Source organism: Bos indicus, chromosome 15, assembly GCF_029378745.1.
Source record: "Bos indicus isolate NIAB-ARS_2022 breed Sahiwal x Tharparkar chromosome 15, NIAB-ARS_B.indTharparkar_mat_pri_1.0, whole genome shotgun sequence".
Lineage (NCBI taxonomy): Eukaryota > Metazoa > Chordata > Mammalia > Artiodactyla > Bovidae > Bos > Bos indicus.
The window spans coordinates 78,516,848-78,542,095 of NC_091774.1; the positions used below are offsets into that span (position 1 = coordinate 78,516,848).

At 41.7% G+C, this 25,248-nt stretch overlaps 3 protein-coding genes across 4 annotated transcripts in view; all 3 read left to right on the forward strand.

The window, feature by feature from the left end:
* Positions 1-17,972, forward strand: part of LOC109569951 (olfactory receptor 4B1-like) — a 62,562-nt gene extending 44,590 nt beyond the window's left edge. The window contains exon 2 of the mRNA XM_070804259.1: positions 8,857-17,972. Within this exon, the coding sequence (XP_070660360.1) occupies positions 16,689-17,618 (930 nt within the window). The 5' untranslated portion in view covers positions 8,857-16,688 and the 3' untranslated portion in view covers positions 17,619-17,972. The remainder of the gene's footprint in view (positions 1-8,856) is intronic.
* Positions 1-25,248, forward strand: part of LOC109569227 (olfactory receptor 4C12-like) — a 177,282-nt gene that overhangs the window by 44,598 nt on the left and 107,436 nt on the right. The gene's annotated exons all lie outside the window — the stretch shown is intronic.
* On the forward strand, positions 18,973-23,830 carry LOC109569950 (olfactory receptor 4X2-like). The gene has a single exon (XM_019975759.2). It carries the CDS (start codon positions 22,896-22,898, stop codon positions 23,823-23,825), a length of 930 nt encoding a protein of 309 aa, XP_019831318.2. The 5' UTR covers positions 18,973-22,895; the 3' UTR covers positions 23,826-23,830.

Below are 25,248 nucleotides of genomic sequence, written 5' to 3' on the forward strand. Positions count from 1 at the left end.
TTGATCATCATGCCTTCCCCCTGGTATCTCTCGGCAGAGTGAACTCAAGGCTGAGCTGCTAGACTTCTTATTTATGGAACATAGAGAGGCAAGTCTACTCTGCTCTTGTTTTTAATCAGGTGGAGTAGATGCACTGGCTTAGTCTCAACATTTGCAAGCCTAAGGCTGGAAGGGGATCATATTTTCCATGTGGCAACTCCTGAGATGTATGAGCTCTGGTTGAGATTTTGGTCTTAGTGCTTTCGGATTGAATAACTGGGAAACCTGCATGCTCTGTGGGGTAGTTTCAGGGCATCATCTGCCTTCTGTGGTCGTAACAGAAAAAAGAATTGTGGTGAGACAACAGAGCCACAGAAACATTGGGGTGAGTTTTGTTTTGTGAGCATGTGTTGATTACAACTGCACTTTGAAAGCAAAGTGAGTTGCCTATGGCATTTTACAAAGTGCTCTCACATTGGTCTGGTCTTTGCCAGAAGCAAGCACTGTGCCAAGTATTGGAATTCAGGGATGAAGAATATGTGGTCTTCGTCCCTGGGGACCTTTATTCTTTCAACATTTTCTGAACACTTACAATGTTGCCAAATACTGAAAGGTTGTTGTTGAATCACGCGAAGACACCGGGATTCTTGGCCCCTGGAGGAGAAGAATTCAATCCGGGGCCAGAGACGAGGCTTGATCGCTCAGAGCTTTTGTGTAATAAAGTTTTATTAAAGTATAAAGGAGATAGAGAAAGCTTCTGACATAGGCATCAGAAGGGGGCAGAAAGAGTACCCGCTTGCTAGTGTTAACAATGAAGTTATATACTCCAAAGAATGTCTGGAGGTTGTAAGGACCTCCCATAATTTACATTTTAAGATAACAGAATTAGCCAGAAGGTTTGATCCAGAGACTGTCCTTAGGCAGGATACATTATTGTTATATAATCCTAAGGAATGTGGAGAAAGAAAAAAAGTTTGTCCTTTCTTCCTCCTTGAGAATTCCAGACCCCTCTCTCCTTGAGGACCCCTAGACTCCCTATCAACCTGCCTACGAAATGACTCTCTCACTACATTCCTTAGGATTATATAACAATAATGTATCCTGCCTCGGTCATCTGGGCCTGTCTCCAATGCTAAAGGAAGGAAGCTTTGTGGCGTGAGTTGATGTCATATGACTCCTAGTGTCAAGCACCCTGGAGCTTAACCATACAAGGGCCTATGTTGATACACACTGGTCTCAGTCAACTTGGATAAATCCAGATGGATGAAAAGAGTCTGCTAAACAGTCAGTGCACAATCTTGGTGATGCTTTAGGTGTTGTAAGGTTGGACTTCAGAGGAGGATTTGTCAAGGCACTAGTTGGGATTCTGGGTGGAGAAGTCGTTTGCACTTCTGTTGCCACTGGGGATATACAATTGAAAAAGTGAAGGTACCCGGGTAGAGAGTTGTGAATGTATTGAACTGGAGCTTTTGCAAGGAACTAGGTCACCTAGTGTCCAAGTGTAGAAGCAGATAATTAGGAGGAGAAGCAAAAATAAGGAGTCCTGAGTGTCAAGTGAAATTTCTTCAGAAGACTCTGAAGGGTATATGGGGAGGTGAGAATCCTATTTTGTAAGCCACAAAGAGAAAAGGAGCAAAAGACAGTGAGATAATGGAAATTTGTAGGTGAAAACCAAAGCATTCAAAGTCAATACAGAGACGATTATCATGAAGATAGCAACACTGTCCTTTCTGCCCCTATATCACCCAATGGGGCAACAAATTTTATAATAGGTTTCTCCTAGTCCAAAGTCTGGGATTCGCTGGTGGCTCAGTTCATCACTCATTTGTGTCTGACTCTTTGCGACCCCATGGACTGCAGCACGCCAGGCTTCCCTGTCCATCACCAACTCCCAGAGTTTACTCAAACTCATGTCCATCGAGTCGGTGATGCCATCCAGCCATCTCATCCTCTGTCATCCCCTTCTCCTCCCGCCCTCAATCCCTCCCAGCATCAGGGTCTTTTCCAATGAGTAAGTTCTTCACATCAGGTGGCCAACATATTGGGGTTTCAGCTTAAGCATCAGTCCTTCCAATGAATATTCAGACTGATTTCCTTTAGGATGGACTGGTTGGATCTCCTTACAGTCCAAGGGACTCTCAAGAGTCTTCTCCAACACCACAGTTCAGACTCTCACTGAAGTTGATACAGGTACTAGCAGAATTATTCTTCTACAACCAAAGCTGTAAAGAGAGACCCCCATGGATTCTGATGGAAAGGGAGGAGATGTGATCTGTTTAGGACTCACATCCCCAGTGGGGAACACAGAAAAGGAGAGGATATTATAGACTCAGGGTATTGAGGGGTTGAAACTACATATTAAACACCCCAGGCCTGAAGTCTGATACCAGGAAGAGGAGCCCTCTTAGCTGGCTTGAAAACCAATGGGGCTTACCAGAAGGATTTAAGAATCCAAGACTCTGCTCTTAAAAGCATACCCACAGCCTTGCTTACTCCAAGTTACAGCACAAAGACAGCAGATTGAAAACTGTCTGGGGATCTAGCTGTTCCTCCAGCACCCCTCAAGCATGCCACTCTTCTTGCCTGTCTGCGCTGGGCCCCTAATGCTCTGGGGCTGTTTACCAGTAAGCCAGAGGCTGCCACTACTAACAGGGAGCACATATTTGAGGGAAAAAACCAGAATGAATCCAGCCCCTGTTTCTGATTGGGGCAGAAGGAGCCATTGCCAGTGCATGCTTTGGTGCACACACTTGGGAGAGTGAGACTAGCTCCAGGGCAGAGAGGGCCTCTGCTGTTGTCTCTGTACACTCTCAGAAGGGAGCAAAACTAGCTCTAGGTGGAGACCTCCATCAAAGTACTGAAAGGAAAAAGCCTACAACCTAGGATACTCTACCAGCAAGATTATTTTTCAAAATTGAAGGAGAAATAAATAACTTCTCAGACTAGCAAAAACTAAAAGATTTCATCAATACTAACCTGACCTTATAAGAAGTATTAAAGGGTCTACTTAAGGGAAAGATAAAAGGCTACAGAACTAAGAAATTATAGGAAGGGGAAAATTCCACTGGTAAAGGCAAATATATAATAAAGGCTGTGGATCAGCTACTTAAGTAAACTAGCATGAAATTTAAAAGACAAACAATGTAAAATCAGGTATCACTACAATAAAGAGTTAAGGGATATGCATGAAGATGTAGAATATAACATCAAAAAATGTGGGGAGGAGTGAAAAATACAGAGATTTTAGAATGTGTTTGCATTTAAATGACAATCAGTTTAAAACAAGTAGATACAGGTCAACGTATATGAATTCCATGATTACCACAAATCAAAAACCTACAATATATACACAAAAATTAGAGAGAAAGAAGCACAAACAGCATTAAAGAAAATCATCAAACCACAAGGGAAGAGTCTAAAAGAACAACAGAGTAGAACTACAAAGACAATCAGAAAATAAACGGCAAAATCACTAGTCCATACCTATCAACAATTACTTAAAATTTTACTGGGCTAAATGCTCTAACCAAAGACTTAGGGAGGTTATTTGGATAAATAAACAAGGCTTATCTAAGTGCTGCCTCCAGGAGACTTCAGAGATAAAGATACAAACAGACTGAAAGTGTGGGGATGGAAGGAATATATCATGAAAACAGAAATGGAAAGAAAGCTGGGATAGCAATATGCATTTCAGACGAAATATGCTTTAAAAAAATCTATAATAGACAAGAAAAGACATTACACAATGATAAAGTGATAAATATGAGAAGGTGATATAGCATTTATAATATACTTAATATAGGAGGATCTAACTATATAAGACTATATAAATTATATATATATATAAATTATATATATATATATTATATATATAAATTATAAATTATACATATATAAATTACTATATATATATATAATTTATATTAATATAAATTGAAACTTAATACAGTAATTGGAAGGGACTTGTCTGCTTACTTCATTGAACAGTCATTCAGATTTCTCTACCTGTTAACATCCTATCCACCCTCAAAAACCCACCTGAAATGCTGCTGCCTTAAAATTTATCAAAACTTAGGTACACACACACTTACAGACCATGTAAGTGTAAAGCATGGTGCTATTTGCAGTAGAAATGTAAACAAATGTGAAGATGTAATATCAAGTCAAACTTCATAAAACTAATGGTAGTATATACAGTATGACTGTAATAATTCCATTGCCACCTCCTGTTGCTATGACAGTGAGCTCAAGTGTTGCAAAGATACACTTAAAATGCATCTTCATGCTAATCAATTACCCATAAGCAGTCACCTCTGCAGTAAATTGTTTTTCTCAGTAAAAAGTGATCTCTTGAGGTTCTTGTGTAGTTTTCACCATATTTAGTGCAATATCATAAACATTGGATAACACTAGGGGACCTTATGCAGTGCCACTAGTGGTTCTAGAAGTACTTTTAAGAAGCAAAGTCATGACGTTACAGAAAAGTTGAATTGCTTGATATGTTCCATAGATTGAGATATGCAGCAAGGGTCGCCTGCCACTTTAATATAAATGATTCTAGTATAAGGATGATTGTAAAAAGGAAAGAAAATCCATAAAGCTATCATTGCAGCTATTGGTTCCATTGACACTTTGAAGTCAGGAAGTACCTTGCCAGTAAGGGACTGTCTTTTAAATCTCTTTTGGTTTTGGACAATGCCCTTGATTACTCCTTGGAAGGAAAGTTATGACCAATTTAGACAGCATATTAAAAAGCAGAGACATTACTTTGCCAACAAAGGTCTGTCTAGTCAAGGCTATGGTTTTTCCAGTGGTCAGGTATGGATGTGAGAGTTGGACTATAAAGAATGCTGAGTGCCAAAGAATTAATGCTTTTGAACTGTGGTGTTGGAGAAGACTCTTGAGAGTCCCTTGGACTGCAAGGAGATCCAACCAGTCCATCCTAAAGAAGATCATCAGTCCTGGGTATTCATTGGAAGGACTGATATTGAAGCTGAAACTCCTATACTTTGGCCACTTGATGCGAAGAGCTGACTCATTGGAAAAGACTATGATGCTGGGAAAGATTGAGGGCAGGAGGAGAAGGGGATGACAGGGGATGAGATGGCTGGATGGCATCACTGACTCGATGGACGTGAGTCTGAGTGAACTCCGGGAGTTGGTGATGGACAGGGAGGCCTGGCGTGCTGCAATTCATGGGGTCGCAAAGAGTCGGACACGACTGAGCAACTGAACTGAATTGAACTGAACTGAAGGACCTTTGAGGTCCATTATCTGTGTTGCTCTATGGAAAGGATTGTCAACACTATGGGAGAGAACCTGATAGAGAAAGCACCATGAAAGTCTGGAATAATCACACCAGTGAAGATGCCATTATTGAAAAATCTGTGAAACATCAAGCCTGAAACAATAAATTCCTGCTACAGAAAACTTTCCAGATGCTGTGCATGACTTCACAGGATTTATGACAGAACCAATCAAGAAAATCATGAAAGAGATTGTGGATATGGAAAACAAAAAAGGTAGGGAGTGAAGTGTTTCAAGATATGGATCTTGAAGAAATTCAAGAGCTAATAGACTGCACGCTAGTGGCATTAGCAGAAGGCACCTTGATGGAGGTAAGTGCTTCCAAATTAGCGCCTGGAAATGAAGAAGACATCAAAGTAGCACCAGGAGATGTTGACATTAGACAGCTTGCACAAGGGTTCCAATTAGAAAGGGCTGATTTTGACTTCTTTTAAAACATGGACCCTTCTATGAAACAGGCACAGAAACTAAATAGTAGAAGAAGGATTAGTACTTTGTAGAAACAATTTTACAGAAACAAAAAGCAAAAAGTCAGACAGAAGTTATGATGTATTTCCATACAGTTACATCAAATGCATCTGCCTCTTCTGCCTCCCCTTCCACCTCTGCCCGAGACAGCAAGACCAACCCCTCTTCTTCCTCCTCTTCCTCAGTCCACTCAGCGTGAAGATGAGGAGGATGGTAGCAAGGAGTTGGACACGACGGAGTGGCTGAACTGAACTAAAAGCATTTGGTCCAGACCTAAACTCAGGGGAGCTGCCCTCCCTTTCTCTCAGTCCTTGATGCAGCTAGGATGTTAGTCTGCAGGCTGTGACAGGAGTTGCTTACTCATGTGGGTGTTTCCTTTTCTCCTGAGATCTACAGAAAGGACATTAGCAATGAACTTGAGTCACTGGATATTGCAAGAACAGATAATATCTACTTCTACTAAACTGTCAAAATTCTCAGGGATTATCTCATCTATTGAGGATTGAGAGTTAGTTGGTCTATTGAGGGATAATTGATCACTTTTTTCCTGGTCTCACTGGAAAAAACACAGGAATCAATGAAAACATTTTATTTTTTTTTAAGAGGCTGAGATTGTAAAATGTTTAAAATGCCTTCTTACTTCACAGAAGTGTAATGATATAACACAGCATTGGAGACCTCCTGGTTAGGTTCTTAATTGTCAGTTCTGTTACAACATAAAACCTCAAGAAAATGTGTTTTCTAGGCAATAAATTGGAGAAGGAAATGACAACCCACTCCAGTATGCTTGCCTAGAGAATCCTGTGGACAGAGGAGCCTGGTGGGCTGCCGTCTGTGGGGTCACGCAGTGTCGGACACGACTGAAGCGACTTAGCTGTAGCTGTAGGCAATAAATACAATAGTACAGAAGAAAATTTGTAGAGGGCAGAAGACTACTCTGTGTATACAATTTTGTATTCTCTTCCCACTTATTATTTGTATCCTTTTGGGTATAGCTTGAACTGCATATAACAGGAAACAGAGCCGCTTATAAGATGGAAGTACAGAGGCAGACAAGCCAGCGTGATTATTGAGGTCTACCAATATTATCAGAAATCTAGACTCTGCCACCTCAATCCTGCAGCTTTAGCCTCATCACCTCTAAGGGCTGCCAGTGCTGTGCTCCAGTGCTGCCCAGTGGAATTTTATGCTGTGCTAGAGACGTGCTCTGTCGGTGTTGTCCTGTGTGATAGTGACAACTGAGATGTGGCTATCCAGACCAAGGAATGGAATTTTAAAATGTATTTATTTTTAATAAGTTAAAGGTAAAACGTTTTGTGGGGCTAGTGGGTACCATGCTGGACAACACAGCTCTCACATTTCATCTGTCTTCCCAGGAAGCAGGAAAGGAGTACGGGGAAGGGGCAAATGAATTCCTTTCTTTTCAGATTTTTCAAAAGTGCCACATAGCACTTTTACTTTCACATTATATGATGGACGTTAGTCACATGATTACCCTTATTTGCAGGGGAGATTGGAAACTAAAATATTTTCTTCTGTGTAGAATTATGTTCTGCTAAATATCAGGGTTTTGCCCTGTTCCAAAAGGGAAGAGGATGGATGTAAGGATTGGCTTATGGTCTCAGGCAGTCTATTAGAGTCTATTGTATGCTCAGTCACTCTGTCGTGTCAGACTCTGTGGCCCCATGTACTGTAGCCCACCAGGCTCCTCTGTCCATGGGATTTTCTAGGCAAGAATACTGGAATGGTTGCCATTTCCTCCTTCAGGGGACCTTCCCCACCCAGGGATTGAACCTACATCTCGCAGATTCTTTACCACTGAACCACCTGGGAATCTATTACCCATGTAATTAAACACTTTTTATAAACATGATTTTGATAGCTTGATTATGTCACAGAGTCCAATTGTGGCATAATTTACTAATTATTCACTCACTTCAGAATTTTCAGATACATTTAATAACTTATTCAACAAAACTTAATGAGCATGTGCTGCATTCCAGACATTGATGAAGAGACTGACGCATGGGGGGAACTAAGTGACTTGAATCCATGAATGTTAGAATCAGGAGGTACATTGGAGTTAACCTAGTGCAATCCTGTCACGTTATACAGAAGAGGAAACCCGGGAGAGTGACAGGTGAAACGGTGAGATGACGTGGCCTAAGTTAGTTAATCGACTCCTGACCCAGCTAGTGCCCAGGGGTCCTGGCTCCCTGCGGTCCTTTTTCTTTTCTGTTTTTTCTCCTGTTAATTCTCAGTAGTACAGTCTGGAAAAAATTTTCCTTCATCTTACTTTCAAGTTTCCTCTCTTACTGTCTCATTCTTGAGTACAAAAACCTTATAGAAATCTCACTAAGCTAATTGAAAGTGATTTTGAATCTTTCCCCAAGTCATAGTTTACTTGGTAAAGTTCACCCTAGAGAAAGGAAATTCCATGGGGAAATTGTTCCCTTGATTATATGTGTGGCTGACATTATTTCAAATAGTTCATGGATCTAAGCATTTAATCACAACCCTTGGACTTTCAGTGGGTGGATAGGTTTGTCTACAGGAAAGGCAGGATCTTAAAAATCTCTGGGTTGCTGCTTCCTGGACTTATGTGTATTTCTTCTATATTTTATAAATCCAGATATTAATCTGTATCCAAATCCTCTGTATTTTCCTTTTTGTTTTTGCTGATTCATCTTAGCCATGACCTTTGTTTTCTAAAAGTCCTAGGAATATTGCTGATTTTTCTCTTGGGGACAAGATCTGATCTTGAGTCCAGTAGCAACCACCACACAGTCCCATCAGAAGGCAGCTTAGTGTTATTGAAAGAGCACTCATTTCTAAGTTAGTAACCTGGCAACTAACTGGTGTGTGCCTTAGGATCCAATTAACATGGCTCCTCCTCTGTCACTCTATCTATAAACAAAGGAGGTTAGAATGAAAGGTCTCTAAATCTTTTTAGCACGACTCTTAGAGTGGCGTAGCTGAGTGTGACCTGAACTTGGCTCACTGGGGGCCCTCAGGGGAAAATCATCTGAGTGTGTTAATATTAGCCAAAGCATCTTGCTTGTTAGGATTCCCAGAGAGATTTAATGCTTCATCCCCTCCCAGTTTCTCCAAACCAGATCATTTCCTGAAGTAATGATCGATTCCAGCAGAAGCTAGCTTCATGCTGAATTGGAGGCACTTGAATGCATTTGGGATCCATCTGAGCAGTTGCCTGCCCTAAGGCAGAACGGACCATACCAGATTCTCTGACTTAAGGGTAGGTGATGTGACTGGAAGTAAGTTGTAGAGTTTCTGACTAGCCATATGTATAATATTGGGCAAGTCAGTTCTCTTTCAGCCACAAACGCTCATTTGTTAATTTACAAATTGCATACTGTTTATTTCTTTTTGGTTATGTCACAGGTATGTGGGAATTTCCCTGACCAGGGATCAAACCCATGTCCCCCTGCATGGGAAGTCTTAACCACTGGGCAACCAGGGAACTCCCTCATTTGTTAAACCGACTCTGTGACCGCATGGGCTGTAGCCGGCCAGGCTCCTCCATCCATGGGATTTTCCAGGCAAGAGTACTGGAGTGGGTTGCCATTTCCTTCTCTAGGGGATCTTCCTGACCCAGGGATTGAACCCGGGTCTGCCCGCATTATAGGCCAGACGCTTTACTGTCCGAGCCACCAGGGAAGATCATGCTATTTATTTATTTTTTTTTGTTATGCCACAAGCATGTGGGAACTTCCCTGACCAGGGATCAAACCCATGGCCCCCTTCCTGGGAAGTCTTAACCACTGGACAACCAGGGAAGTCCCTCCTTTGTTAATTAGGTGGTCGATTTTGAAGATTTTTTTGGAGGGAGGGGACAGGGCAAGGAATCGATTTATTCATTTTTGTAAAATATACGTAATGTAAGATTTGGTGATTTGTAAGTCTTTTACAATTTTGTGATTCTGTGAGGTAATATTTGGTATTATCAAGTGAGAACCATGTCATTGAGGTGGAGGGACTTCATTCCGAGACCAGTCCCAGTGGCACATGAAGCTCTCTTTTATTGTCTGCCTTCTATCTATCACTGGCTCTGGTCCCCAGTCCAGCAGGTTACCTGATGTACATGCTCAAATGCTGATTTAGGCTTTTACATGCTGGTCACGTCTTCTTTCCATGTTTCTTGGGGAGGCAGCTTTGCAGGGAACAAGGAGGTATGTCTTCTCACTTAAGTGAGAGAGATGGTGGGAATGGCCAGTTAATTCCCTTACTGCCAGGGTCCAGCCCTGGCTGATCCAGGGTATTTGAAGCAGGGACGGCGTCGGCGAGGATCAGGATACAATAGCTTCAATTAGTTATTAATTAAAGATGTAAAGAGTAATAGAATGAGGATAGCTCAGTAGGAAAATTCAGTGGAGAAAAGAGGCTGAGTAGCTTGGTTTACGCGGGAGACCAAGAAAACTTCAAGACAAGAAGTTTGCACCACTTATGTAGGCTGCAGGCGTCCTTCCGTTCTCCCAAAGGAGAGGAGACACTGAGGCCTCCCCGGTCAGATCTTAGAAGCCCAGGCAAAATTAGTAAGTTTGGTGGGTTCCGCGCTCCAATGGAGACTCAGCCAGAGTGAGAGAGAGAGCAACATGGGGAGACCAGTATTTCGAGAAACTGATCCCAATTCTTTATTTTCCATGGTCTACTTTTATACACTGAGATGTTATGCAAAAGTCACGTGGGGCCAGCAGTCCTGACTTTTATCAAAGTCAGGTGCTTCATACAAATGTATACAGAGGTCTTAGGGGTGTTACATCGTCTTCTGGCTGGGGGCCTGCTGACAATTTATGACCCTCTCCTTGTGACAGCAGTCAGTCAACCAGGACACTTATTTCTCCAGGGGTGATTATTCTCAAAACAGACACCACTCAAATAAAGTTACATTCCTATAGGGTGAGGGTGTAGTGGGTTTTAGTTAAGGAAAGAATTTACTTAGCCTAAGGTCTAACGTGATTTATATCAAAGGTTAATACTTATTTCTTCTATATATTCATTAATGTGTGTAAGTGCAGGGGATGTGGAGACGTAGCAACAAACATTGGCTCAACAAATGAAAAACCCTTCACCAATACAATTTCTAATCAGCCCACTATACTTATACTAATAGTTTCCTAACTTTTCTAAGGAACCTGTTTTTAGAAGGTTTAAAGCATCTTGTGCCTCTCATGGCTGGGAGGCTGTGAACAATCACATGTGGCTGGACAAGCCTGTCAGGCAGGCTAGAGAACCTTCAGAGGAGTCTGTAGGTTGAAACACTCCTATCATGCCCAGGAATTATTATTAACTGGAGGTCTAAGTTAACTCCTTCTCCAAAAGAGGTGGTGGGGGACAGCTCCCCGTAAAGTCAGAGGTGTAGGTGAGAGCACAAAGTAGTAAAGTAGGCAGGCTCTGGTTATGGGGGTAGATGCTCGAGGATTTCCAGGGGGACTCCTGAGGCTTGATTCCACCTTTGTGTATGTCAAGCCCCCTTCCTCATGACCTTTGCCACGGGTGGAGTACCTCACGCTGGCCCCCAACATCTTACCTGTGCTTCTATTTCCTCATCTGTATAAAAAAAGCAGTGATTATAGTAATATCCACATTACAGGCCTGTTGTGAGAATTAAATGAATTAGTGTATGTAAATAGCAAGTACTATTGCAATGCTAGCTATAATTATTAACCAAAAAATGCAATTAATAATAAAGACTGAAGAAGAATATTAAGCAGAAAATTTTGAATGTCATCATAATATATGATAGTTTGTATAGACTCAGAAGCTATAATTATGAAATGATTTAGAAGAGGTATGATAAAATACTATGAGAGACCAAAGAAAAGACTATTACTCCTGTAGTAGTGAGGTTCTTTATCTCTAAAGTAGGGATGCTAAGCATAAAGACAGAGGAAAGAAACTTTGTGTTAAGAAATACCATATAATATTCCATTGGGTAATGAAAAAACAAGGATGCAAACACAGGCAATGGTCAGTTCAAGAAGGACCTGGAATTCATAGTGAGAATATTATATTTTGTGCCATGGGCAATGGGGGGCTGTTGCTAGATTTTAGATAGAGATGTAGCGTAACAAGATTTACATTTAAGGATAATCACCAAAGGATTTACAGTGCCTAAAGAAGAGAAGACACATGGTTGGAGGAGTCTTAAAGGCAAGCATCATTGAACAAACAGGACTGGGTTGGAAGGTGGGTCGAATTGGAAGGGATAAGGAGAGGTCATTTCTGGTGAAGGAGGGCTCTGTGGTGGGGATTATCAGGGTGGGCTTGTGTGAGGAGGAGAGGACCCTGAGTTGAATAGAGGTGAGTCGAAGTTTAGTGGGTAGGAGGGTGATAGTTGAAGTGGCTCAATCTGTTCAAGTCTTTAAAAGTGAGCAGGAGAGCTTAGGTTTTCCCCAACTCATTCAAAGCCAGTGGAGGATCTGAGGAAAGAAGGGTCTAAGGAACACTTTTCTGGCTGTAGTCTGCAGGATGGATGGAGTGGGACCATCTGGAGGCTGAGAAGCTCCGGTAATCTTGGTATCAGCTGACAGCAGTATAGACGGTGGTAGCAGGAAGAATGGAAAAAAGAATGGCCCGCAGGAGAGGATCAAAGACAGAATGAACGGGATGCGGTGGCAGGAGAGGTGATCAAAGACAAAATGAACGGGAAGAGGTAGGAGGAGAGGTGATCAGAGACAGAATGAATGGGATGTGGTAACTGACTGGGTGCGGGGATGAAAGGGAGGCATGGATCACACAGGACACCACAGCGACAAGCCTGGCATCTTGGAGGCTGATGATGCCTCCGGGTATCTTCCAGGTCACCCTTGCTTTAGGTCTCCTGTTACTCTGTAGTTTAGTCTTATTAGATTCAACCTCGTGGGCTCAGTCACTCAGTTGTGTCAGACTCTTTGTGACCCCATGGGTTGTAGCCCCACAAGGCTCCTTTGTCCATGGAATTTTCCAGGCAAGAATACTGGAGTGAGTTGCCATTTCCTTCTTTGATTCAACCCTAATCTCTGTCCAAATCATTTTCTTGGGTTTGTGAGTGTAAATGTAGTAATGGTGATTCTTGAGAATCACAGTCTTCTCTTTCAACCATTGAGCTGCTTGATTTTCCAAGGTGGGAGATTGTGCCAGGTATATTTAATGATTTTGGGTCCCTGGTGCCTCTATTGGAAATCCCACCACACTGTGATGTGCTTAACAATACTGCTTTTGTTTGGCATGACCATCAACACAACTTCTCTGCAGCATCCACCTTCCTGGAATTTTAGCTCTCTAGTAGGTAGCTTTCTTCTTTGTTGAATGGCAAAACTCCTTTGCTTCTGCAAAGAGAATTTCCTATTATTTTTATTTTACTTCCAAGAAATTATATTGTTCTGATTCCCATTCAGGCAGACAGATAATCCCACGGCAGATATGGTGGATATTTATGTCGGTATAGAATATTTTTTTTTAATAAACCATTTGTGAGAAAAGATATCATTTGGGGGTTTGAAGAAACTTAACATATCTCTTTCTATGTGAATGGTGAATTAATTTCTAAATTAAAGGAATAAGGCATTTTGAAGGGAAGAAACATTATCTTTGTTTAGGATCAAAGATATAACAGGAAAAGATGATAATGAAGATTGTGGTGTATAATCTGCTACAAGTGGCTTTTCTGAACCCTAGTCTCAGGTAAAGCTTCACATCCATTCATGGCAAGTAAATATACTTGGGACTTATATCAAAAGGGCACCGTTCTCTGTCCATGGAATTCTCCAGGCAAGAATGCTGGAGTAGTTTGCCATTTCCTACTCTAGGGGAATTCCATGGACAGAGGAGCCTGGTGGGCTACAGTCCACAGGCTTGCAGAGTCAGACATGACTGAGTGACTGAAACAGACACAGATGGGACCTACCCTAAGAAGCTGTCTGTCTCTGCCTCACTGAAACAGAACTTGCCCCAGGGCAGTGTAGAAAGTGTTCTCTCTGCAGCATCTCACTCCAAGAAAAGGAGGAGAGGGCATGCCTAATCTCCGCTTCCCAATTTACTCCACCTCCGCGGAGGCAGCGTGGTGCCAGGAGTTTAGTGGCTGTAACTTCCTCTGTGTGAAGCAAACATCAGGAATGTAGCGGAAAGGCTCTCCTCCAGCCTCCTATTGGTGGTGTGCTGGTAAATAGTTAATAACTGGCTCTCCTAAGTAAAGAACACTGATTTGTATCATTTCCTGATTTCCAACGTGCTCCCACCATGGCTAATTTCAAGCTACCAATGTGATGTGTGGAGTTGAAAGAGATGCCTGTGACAGATTCTCCTGAGCTGGTCTGAACTGGATCCAACACAGCACAGCTTCCAACACTTGTACACTTAACTCATGTCTTCATGGAATATTAATTGTAGGAAGAAAGGGGTGTACATTTGACACATACTATTTGTTCTCAGAATGGTTGTTCTGCTCTCCATGTCTACAACTTAAAATGAAACTTGTTTATATTTTCACCCATGCCAACTCTCCAAGTACCAATCTTTTACTTTTGTTAAAAATAGTATTTGTGTTTTATGGGCACTTATTTTATTGTTGTTGTGAAGTTGCTCAGTCGTGTCTGAGTCATTGTGACCCCATGGACTATAGTCTGCCAGGGTCCTCTGTCCATGGAACTCTCCAGACAAGAATACTGGAGTGGGTTGCCATTCTGTTCTCTAGGGGGTCTTCCTGACCCAGGGATCAAACCTGGGTTTCCTGCATTGCAGACAGATGCTTTACCATCTGAGCCACCAGGGAAGCCCCAGAAGAGTATATATGCTTTATGAGCATTTATTTTTAGTGTGTCTCAGAGTCACCTCAGTCATTTCTTTGACTCTCTCAGAAGTCATGACCTCTTTCTCTAGTCTTTTCCTTGCTCCAGAACACTAGCTTCTATAATTTTTCAAGTTCAGTAACTTCATACAGTCTTAACCTTGACTTACGTCCGTACCTGATTGTCTCCATCAGTCCAGGTCACTGAAGTCTTAACCTTGACTTACGTCCGTACCTGATTGTCTCCATCAGTCCAGATCACTGCAGTCTTAACCTTGACTTACGTCCTTACCTGATTGTCTCCATCAGTCCAGATCACTGGCCTTTGGGTTTTGCTCTTTTGTTGTTACTTCTGCTCCTTGCTGTTGAGGTTTTCTTTTTCAGTTCTTCAAAAGTATATTTCTTTCTTGTTTTTGCAAACAAGCAAAAATCTGTGTTTACTAACAGCTCTGAGAGGTGTACATTTCAAAGGCTGATTAAGATTTGGAGGGCATAAGATAATAGTTCTTTCGTGACACTTCAAGTCAAAATTGTAAAAGTGAACAAATATAAAGCAAAGATCCTAACAAGACCAAGATATGTAAGCAACCAACATGCTTTCCCTTAGTGTAAATAAATTGATAAGACAGAATTTCTGCTCTTTTAAAGTGAACCATATATTCCTAAACCCTTTTCAAAAATAATATTCCCCACATCCCCAATGCTAGAGTAGATGTCTACAACAGTATTGAATTACTATCTAAATGAACAGACCTCAAGAAATGGAAAAGCTGTTCAAACTTAACATGGCAGCCGAAGAAACAAAGTTCTGTATGGGAAAAGTTTGGAATCATGGTGAATGGAAATGTTTCCATGATCGCTTGCATCCCTGGGGTTGAAGCCTTTCCATCTTTTATTTTTTTCTTTTCTTTTTTCCCCCTATTTTTATTTCTTTTTCTGTTTTGTAAATAAGCTCATTTGTATCATGTCCAAAGCTATAGTTTTTGAAAGTTTTAGTATAAAATCAGAGATAGCTCAATTCAGTTCAGTTGCTCAGTCATGTCAGACTCTTTGCAACCCCATGGACTGCAGTATGCCAGGCCTCCCTGTCCATCACCAACTCCTGGAGATAAGGGGAAAGATAATAGGATAAAACTTAGAAATTCAAAACATTAATACTATTTCATTCTTATGTCTCATGGACTTTATGTGGTGAAAAAAGTCCTAGTTGGTTAGCTTAATCTGGAAGATATTTTTTTGAATTACATGGCATTGTTAGCTTGAAGTGGTATCATGATCTGTATTTCTTCCCTCTAGTTTGGGGCTGTATAGATGTATAAGGGGTGTCAGTAAGTATGTTCCAGGGATATAACTCATAGAGAAATTCTCTACTAACCTGGAAAAAGAATAAGCAGGCTGGCCACCCTTGCTGTCTAAGGACCAGCTCTGTGAGCTCATGATCTGTCAGCAGTTTGAGCAGAGGGTCACAGGTTTTGAAAGTGAAAGTGTAATGATGGTGACAAGCTGTGGATTGAATTATCTCCAATGTGTTTGAGCATTTGTCATAGGAACATAGTTATTGAAGATGCAAAACTGGAGAAGGAATCTGACCTGAAGAGACTGAGGCCTAGCAGAAAGGAGTGAAGAAATCAGGACAGAAGACCTTTTGGAAAAAGGTAGAAATATCAGTGGGAAGATGATTCCCTGAGGCAGAGATAAGGGAAAAAGGAAGTTAAGAAAAGAAATGTCTCATGAAAATTCCCCAATAGGAGACAGCGTTCAAAATGCAATGAAGTAAAGAACACTAAAAAATGCAAAAGGATAATAAAACTATAAGCTCTGAACTTAAATGATTCCCTAAATTCAGAATATCTTTTAATGGACTAAAACGAATTGTGGCTAAAGTCAGAAAGTCTGGTTCTGAGTCCCAGAATTCACTACTTTTTGTGCGATCTTGGGTAAAAAGCCAATTCTCTGAGCCTTAATTTTCTGATATATAAACTGTTAATCCTTAATACGTTCATACTGGCTAAATGAATGATATCATAGTGTATTATAATGTTGTTTGCACTGCCCAACATGCCGTATATGGAGTGAATTAATTATGATCAGTGTTTGTTTTATTACAGGGCTCTCAGTAGCTCTTATCCATCGCGCCTGAAAGGATTCCATGGCGAGGACCAATAATGTGACTGAGTTAATTATCAGCGGTCTTTTCCAGGACCCAGAGGTGCAGAGAGCGTGCTTTGCGGTGTTTCTGCCCATGTACTTGGCCACGGTGGTGGGCAATGGCCTCATTGTTCTGACGGTCAGAGTCAGTAAGAGCCTGCGTTCCCCCATGTACTTCTTCCTTAGCCACCTGTCGCTGGTGGAGATCAGTTACTCCTCCACTGTTGTCCCTAAATTCATCACAGACTTAGTTTCCAGGATTAAGACCATCTCCCTGGAGGGCTGTGTGGCTCAGATATTCTTCTTTCACTTGTTTGGAGTTGCTGAGATCTTCCTGCTCACGGTGATGGCCTATGACCGCTACGTGGCCATCTGCAAGCCCCTTCACTACACAATCATCATGAGCCGGCCTGTGTGCCACCGCCTGGCAGCCGCTTCCTGGCTGGGGGGCATAATTCACTCCATGGTGCAGATCCTTGTCACTGTCCAGTTGCCCTTCTGCGGTCCCAACGTGATTGACCACTACTTCTGTGACCTCCATCCCTTGTTCAAGCTTGCCTGCACTGACACATTCGTGGAGGGTGTCATTGTGTTGACCAACAGTGGATTAATCTCTGTCTTCTCCTTCCTCCTCTTGGTGTCCTCATACATTGTCATCCTGGTCAACTTGAGGAACCATTCAGCTGAGGGGAGACGCAAAGCCCTCTCCACCTGTGCCTCTCACGTCACGGTGGTCGTCCTGTTCTTTGGACCCGCCATCTTCCTCTACATGCGGCCCCCCTCCACCTTCACTGAGGACAAGCTGGTGGCCGTGTTCTACACGGTGGTCACCCCCATGCTGAACCCCATCATCTACACACTCAGAAATGCAGAGGTGAAAATTGCCTTGAAGAGGCTGTGGGGCAAGAAAGTTAACTCAGGGGTGGAATAACAATGAAAACCTTAAAAAACTGAGCATGCATATGGTGACTAAATAGAAGTTTGATTTTAGTGAACTATGAAGAACAGAGCAAATGTTCACCTATTTATGTTTTTTGGTTGTATTTTAGGTGAGGGCTTTATATTCCATAAAATAAATCAGATGCTTTTCATAGCCCTCTGTATTTTGGAGAAAGTTGACAATTGAGCTGCATTGTTGTTTTTCTTCATGTTCTTCAGTATACAGGGCATAGACATTAGGGAGGGATCACCTGGGTTGGAATTCCCACTCTGTCACCTTCTACCTGCGAACCCTGGGTTCATTTACTTTACTTCTCAGTAAACGATACTTCTTAGCATGCTGCAATGTGTGGAAAGATTGTGGTACTGGGAGAAATAAGTTTATGTTTTATTCTTTCCCTCTATCAATGTGCTCTTGTGGGAATCCCTGGAAGGCTTTTCTATCAATACTTCATTTTAGGTCTAGTTAGGGAGTGTGGGGGAGAAGGAAATGGCAACCCACTGCAGTATTCTTGCCTGGAGAATCCAATGGATAGAGGAGCCTGGTGGGCTGTGGTCCATAGCGTCCCAAAGGGTCGGACTCGACTGAAATGACTTAGCGTGCCCAGGGAGTTTGGGATGGGCATGTACCCACTGCTATATTTAAAATGGATAATCAACAATGGCTTACTGTAGATCACATGCAACTCTGCTCAATGTTATGTGGCAGCCTGGATGGAAGGGGCGTTTGGGGAAGGATGGAAACATGTATACCTATGGCTGAGTCCCTTCACTGTTCACCTGAAACTATTCCAACATTGTTTGTTAATCAACTCTACCCCAGTACAAAATAAAAATTTTAATAATGTTAAAAACTGAAAAACCATTGCTAAGAACATAACTATTTCATCTTTTCTAGTAAGTGAAAATATTTAAATATCTCCCATCTCTGTGACAGCTGCACTCAGCACCTCTCTCTCATCCTTTCAGATACTGTTATAGATGGCTTTTCAAACCAGTATGTATAAACTTGATCAATTAAGTTTGTCAAAGTTCACTTAGCAGGAATCATCTTATCAGCTCTTGACAACTGTATATATAATTCTATCATAGGAGAAGGTTTTTCTCTCCGATGTTTTTTAAATGGAAAAAAATATGAAGGCAATTTTTTAGGAATGCATCTTCTCAAATATCAACCCTATTAAAGTTGTCTATTTCTTAAAAAAAAAAAAACAACAACTTAATTTTAGTTTTCCCCCTTCATTGACCTGAATCCAATGCCTCAAATTCCACAGTAGGAGCTTTGTTTCATGGAAGTAGGACATTGTTAGAATGGAAAGGTCTGTGGAAGGTGAAATATAATAGAGCTATGATTAATCATTCACATGGGCTTCCCAGGTGGCTCAGTGGTAAAGAATCTGCGTGCCAAGGAAGGAGACACAGAAGAGGAGGGTATGATCCCTGGGTCGGGAAGATCCCCTTGAGGAGGAAATGTCAACCTGCTCCAGTTTCTTGCCTGGATGATCCCATGCACAGAGAAACCTGGCAGGCTACAGTTCATGGGGTTGCAGAGTCGGACCTGACGGCAACTGAGCAGGCATGCAACCAGGCATATCTTTTTGTTTTCAAACTTCTAATTTTGTGTAGGAGTATAGCAGATGAACGGTGTTGTGATAGTTTCAGGGGAACCGCAAAGACTCAGCCATAAACAAACAGCCATTCATGTCTTCATCCAAATAATTTTACAAGACCCTTTCCTTTCTAGACAGTTGTCTGTGCACTGAGTTATGTGCTTGTGTGTGTGTGTGTGTGTGTTAGTCACTCAGTCATGCATGGCTTAAGCCAAAATGTTGCCTGTTTTTGTATGACCTGTGAGCCACGAAAGGCTTTTACATTTTCATATGGTTGAAAAAATTAAAGTAAAATAATATTTTGTGACACATAAAAGTTGGATGAAATTTCAGCTTTATTGCCCACAAATAAGTTTTATTGGATTACAGTCATGCCCCATTATTTTACTCTTTTTATCTATGGCAGCTTTTGTTGGAGTGGCATGGTTGCATAGTTACGACAGAGACTGTGTGGTCTGCAAAGCCCATATATTTTCTTTTTTTATGTATGAAATTTTTATATTTATTTACAAATTAATTTTTATTGGAGTAAACTGCTTTATGATGTTGTCAGTTTCTGCTGTGCAGCAAAGCAAATCAGTGCTATGTATACATATATGCCCGCTTTTTTAGATTTCCTTCTCATTTAGGTCATCGCAGATCAGTGAGTAGGGTTCTCTACGCTAAACAGTAGGTTCTCACAAGTTATTATTTTGTGTAGAGCAGTGTGTATACGTCAATCCCAATCTCCCAATCTGTCCCACCCCTCATTGTCTCTTGGTAACTCTAAGCTTGTTCTCTACATTCATGACTCTGCTTGCAAAGCCTGTATATTTTCTGTGTAGCACTTTACCGAACATGTTTCCCAGCCCCTGGCTTAAGCCATAGTAACATTTATTGCTTACTCAACAGGAAGTTGGGAGGTCAGTGGTCCCAGGGTTGTTTTGTTATTCCCACCATGCCCAAGCCCCTTCAGTTCTCTTGGCTGGCCCCTCATGGCTGCAAGATGTCTAAAGCAGCTCTCGGTATTACATGCTCACATGTAAGAAGGGAGGGGTTTTCATTTCATTTCAGAAAACAGTTCCAAGGACTTTTCCAGAACAATTCTTATTTTGTTCTTATTGAGCGGAACTAGCTTATATATCTATCCCTAGATGCAAAGGAGCCTGGAACAGTAAGTAGTGGCATAAACATAAAAAGGGTAAGCTGACCAATTCACATCTTCATTTTAACTTGCAAAATGGCGAAAGTTGTGTAGTACTATCCCTAATTCTTAAAGAATCTGTACTTTTCATATAATGGTGGAGTTTAATTAGAACTAGGCAAGTGTGGCCATAGTCAGTGGGTTAATCTTCACCAGGTTAGAAAATAACATCAGCCTTTCCTGAAAATGTATAACTTTAGGTGAGCAAATAGTCTCATACCACAAACATTTTAACAAATGTATTTTCCTATAACGCATGTTCATAGACTCATATTAAAAACTCATCTTCCTTAGATGTGTTAAACTGAATCATTCAACAGAGAAAAGATTTTGACTTACAGCCTTCCACAAAAGCTTAGTGATGAGATGTACAGAATAAATGAATAAATGTAGATTTTCTTAAATATTTTGAGCTTTTATGTAATTATTTGTTAATGTTCCTCCTAAATGTTTTTTAAAAATATAATGGATAATGAAAAAAATGATAATGGTTAATTTAGAGTTTGCACTCTCAAAAGCAATTATTGGGTTGGCCAAAAAGTTTGTTTGGGTTTTTTACATGACATCTTATGTTAAAACCTGTAAAATAATTAAAAAAAAATATGGTCATAATAGTCTCTTAATCACTAGTTGAAAATGGCATTTTGTTTCAGCTTTAATTTTAGTCAGGCTAAATTAATGACAATTATGTTTAGGACTGGGAGAGAGCATGCTGATCATACAAAGTGTTATTATAGCATTTGTAAAACTATTCATGACAGAAAATTTATTACAGATGAGGCCAAAGCAGAGTAATAAACTCACATGTAGTGTTTTCAAACCAATATCCAGTTTAGTATTGATAAAGATCAGTTTGGAAAGGTTTTGTTTCCTTCTGAGCAGGCATCTCAACAGCAGTTGCATTGTGATTTTGGCTCAGATAACCCTTGCTGTGGTGGTAGGGGCTGTCTTCCGCATTGTAGGGTGTTAGCATCTCTGGCCTCTGTCCAGTAAGTGCCAATAACACCGTCTTCCCACACAGGTAAATGAAAAGTTTAGGAAATGAAAGTTTAAAAATGTTTCTAGATGTTGCCACATATCCTCTTGGGGGCAAAATCACCCATGGTTGAGAACCACTATTCTGTAGCCTCACCGTCATCCACACCAAAGGCCGGGAGAAGGGCTGTCTCAGTTTCTGACATTTGTGGTCCATAATTCCTTGAACCCATCCTTGGGATGGCATCATATGTAAAATCACATAATTGAGTTCATGATAAGCAAGAGCTGGATCTAATTGCCCTCAGAACAGCATAGAGTCCCATAGCCTAAGTGCTCTGTGAACACTGAGTAAAATTAATTTAATATATTCCCTATTGATTTCTGAAGTTATGTTACCTACAAGAAAGTTTGAGAGGTTGGTATTCAGGTCCCGCTTCCCATGAGGTAGGTGCCTGATGACGAAGGGGAAAGACATGGCTCTCTGGGGACCAGTCTTCTCTCATTTGATCACAGTGCGCCCCGCTCCACCCCCAGTATCTCTCAGCAGTGTGAACTCAAGGCTGAGCTGCCAGAATTCTTATTTCTCTGTGGGCCATCTGAGAGGCAAGTCTGCTGTGCTCTTGTTTTTAATCAGGTGGAATCGACTTACTGGCTTAGTCTCAGCATTCCTAAGGCTGCAGGGAGAGCAGATCCTCCATCTGGCAACTCCTAAGATGTATGAGCTCTGGCACATAACTTGGCCTTAATGCTCGGAGATTGAATAACTGGGAAACCGTCACGAGGTAATGGATGGTCTCAGGGCACTATTTTGCTCTCTGGGATCGGAACAGATAAAAGGAACAGTGGTGAGACAGCAGAGGCCCAGAAACAGTGGGGTGAGTTTTGTTTTGTAAGCGTGTGATGATTATAATTCCGCTTTGAAAGTAAAGGGAATGCTAAGTGCTCTCACGCTGGTCTGGTCTTTGCCTGAAATAAGCGCTCTGCTAGACATGGGATTCAGGGATGAAAAGATGTGGTCCTGGTCCTTGGTGACCTTTGTTCTTTCGGTATTTTCTGAACTTCTGTGGTGTACCAAATACTGTGCTAAGAAGGCAGGATGATCTATATGCACTGTTCCCACCCTAAGTACGTTCACTGAGTGTAGTTTTGTGCAGGTGCTTCAGTTAGCACTGGAGATGGAGTGGTAGCCAGACATACTCTCTGCTCTAAAACGTCCACAGTTTGGTGGACCAGATGGTCACATAGCACAATTCCAATTCAATGTGCAAAGTGCTGTATTTCCAGAATGTCCTAAGAGAAGAGTGTCACCGACTGTAAGGGTCTATGGATTGCTGAGATGGATTTCCTATTTCTGAGAAGACTAAGTTTATAGAGTCTGAATGGTAGCATTTCAGGTACGCAAGGGACTATTATATAATTCACTCCTTAAGGAAGGAGTCTTTTGTTTTGTATCATTTCATATCACCCTTCTGAATTCCTGCCTCCTGGTGGCTACGTCATGGCTGAAACACACAATGTGACAGAATTCATTTTCCTGGGACTTTCTTCCAATCCAGAGGTGCAGAAAGTCTGCTTTGTGATGTTTCTGCTCCTGTACACAGCCATTGTGCTGGGGAATCTCCTCATCGTCCTCACTGTCATGAGCAGCAGAAGCCTTGGCTCCCCCATGTACTTCTTCCTGAGCTACCTGTCCTTTGTTGAGATCTGCTACGCCTCGACGACAGTCCCCAGACTCATCTCAGATCTGCTGGCTGAGAGGAAAGCCATATCTCTGTGGGGCTGCATGACACAGCTTTCCTTTCTCCACTTCTTTGCCGGCACTGAGATTTTCCTGCTCACTGTGATGGCCTATGACCGCTACGTGGCCATCTGCAAGCCCCTCAGCTACACCACCATCATGAGCCGGCGGGTGTGTGCCTTCCTGGTGGGAGCAGCATGGGTGTGGGGCTTAGTGCATTCCTTGGCCCAAATCCTTCTCATCTTCCGCTTGCCCTTCTGTGGCCCCAATGTGATCGACCACTATTTCTGTGACGTGCTTCCCCTGCTCAAACTTGCCTGCTCTGACACCATCCTCATTGGTCTTCTGATCGTTGCTAACGGGGGGACCCTGTCTGTGATCAGCTTTGTGGTCCTCTTAGCCTCCTATGTGGTCATCTTGCTCCATCTGAGGACTCGGAGCTCCGCGGGGCGGCGCAAGGCCCTGTCCACCTGTGGATCCCACATCACTGTGGTCACCTTGTTCTTTGGGCCCTGCATCTTCATCTATCTGAGACCTTCTACCACCCTATCTGTGGACAAGACAGTGGCCGTGTTCTACACGGTGATCACCCCACTGCTTAACCCTGTCATCTACTCCCTGAGAAATGCTGAAGTGAAGAAGGCCATGAAGAGGCTGTGGGTCAGAGCAATGAAGCTAGAAGAGAGGTAGAGGCTGAGCTTTGGTCTTGATCCTTGGGTTTAGGTGATGCTCTGTCAAACTGAAGGGGCAGAATGAGATGAAGGACAAGTTCCCAGGACTTGTTAATTTTAGAGTTACTCTCCATCAACTTCACTATAATCAATTACCATATATTTTCTCTTCAGTTCAGTTCAGTCACTCAGTCGTGTCCGACTCTTTGCGATTGCATGAATCTAGCATGCCAGTCCTTCCTGTCCATCACCAACTCCTGGAGTTCACCCAAACCCATGTCCATCGAGTTGGTGATGCCATCCAGCCATCTCATCCTCTGTCGTCCCCTTCTCCTCTTTCCCTCAATCCGTCCCAGCATCAGAGTCTTTTCTAATGAGTCAATTCTTCGCATCAGGTGGCTAAAGTATTGGAGTTTCAGCTTTAGCATCAGTCCTTCCAAAGAACACTCAGGACTGATCTCCTTTAGGATGGACTGGTTGGATCTACTTGCAGTCCAAGGGACTCTCAAGAATCTTCTCCAACACCACAGTTCAAAAGCATCAATTCTTCAGCACTCAGCTTTCTTCACAGTCCAGCTCTCACATCCATACATGACCACTGGAAAAACCATAGCCTTGACTAGACGGACCTTTGTTGGCAAAGTAATGTCTCTGCTTTTGAATATGCTATCTAGGTTGGTCATAACTTTCCTTCCAAGTAGTGTCTTTTAATTTCGTGGCTGCAATCACCATCTGCAGTGATTTTGGAGCCCCCCAAAATAAAGTCTGACACTGTTTCCACTGTTTCCCCATCTATTTCCCATGAAGTAATGGGACCAGATGCCATGATCTTAGTTTTCTGAATGTTGAGCTTTAAGCCAACTTTTTCACTCTCCTCTTTCACTTTCATCAAGAGGCTTTTTCTTATCTCTTACTGTTACTTAATTGGCCACTTTTCTGTCAGATGTTTAAATTGTTTCTGAAGTTTTATAAATAACAATGTTCTACGTTTCCTGAACAGAATTTTTTAATGATACTGATTTTTAAACAGTTATTTGCTATAGAAACCTTACTTTGTTAAAAAGTGTAATAACTTTTGATGCGTGGTGCTAAATAAATTCTCAGAATGTTTGTAACTCAACAGTCATTAAATTTTTTCTTGATGAGAAATAGTATTTTAGATAGTCTCATCTCATCTCCCCGTAAGATATTTATTAATTGCAAAAGCATAAATATGACTTTACAATCAAGAATCCTAGAAGGTACTCTTCTTAGTAATTAGACACATTTATGATATTTAGACTGAGAGGCACACAGCATAATTACTGTAGCATTCCTATAAAAAATATACAATGTCACTTTAATCAGAAAATATCAGTTAAGCCTGCGCTGAATAATAGTTTGCAAGGAAAGAGATCAAGATAGTCGAGTAGGAGGATGCTGGCTCACCTCCCTTCATGAAC

Excerpts from the sequence above, each read along its gene's own strand:
- LOC109569950 (XM_019975759.2), top strand. The coding sequence starts at position 22,896 with ATGGCTGAAACACACAATGTGACAGAATTCATTTTCCTGGGACTTTCT.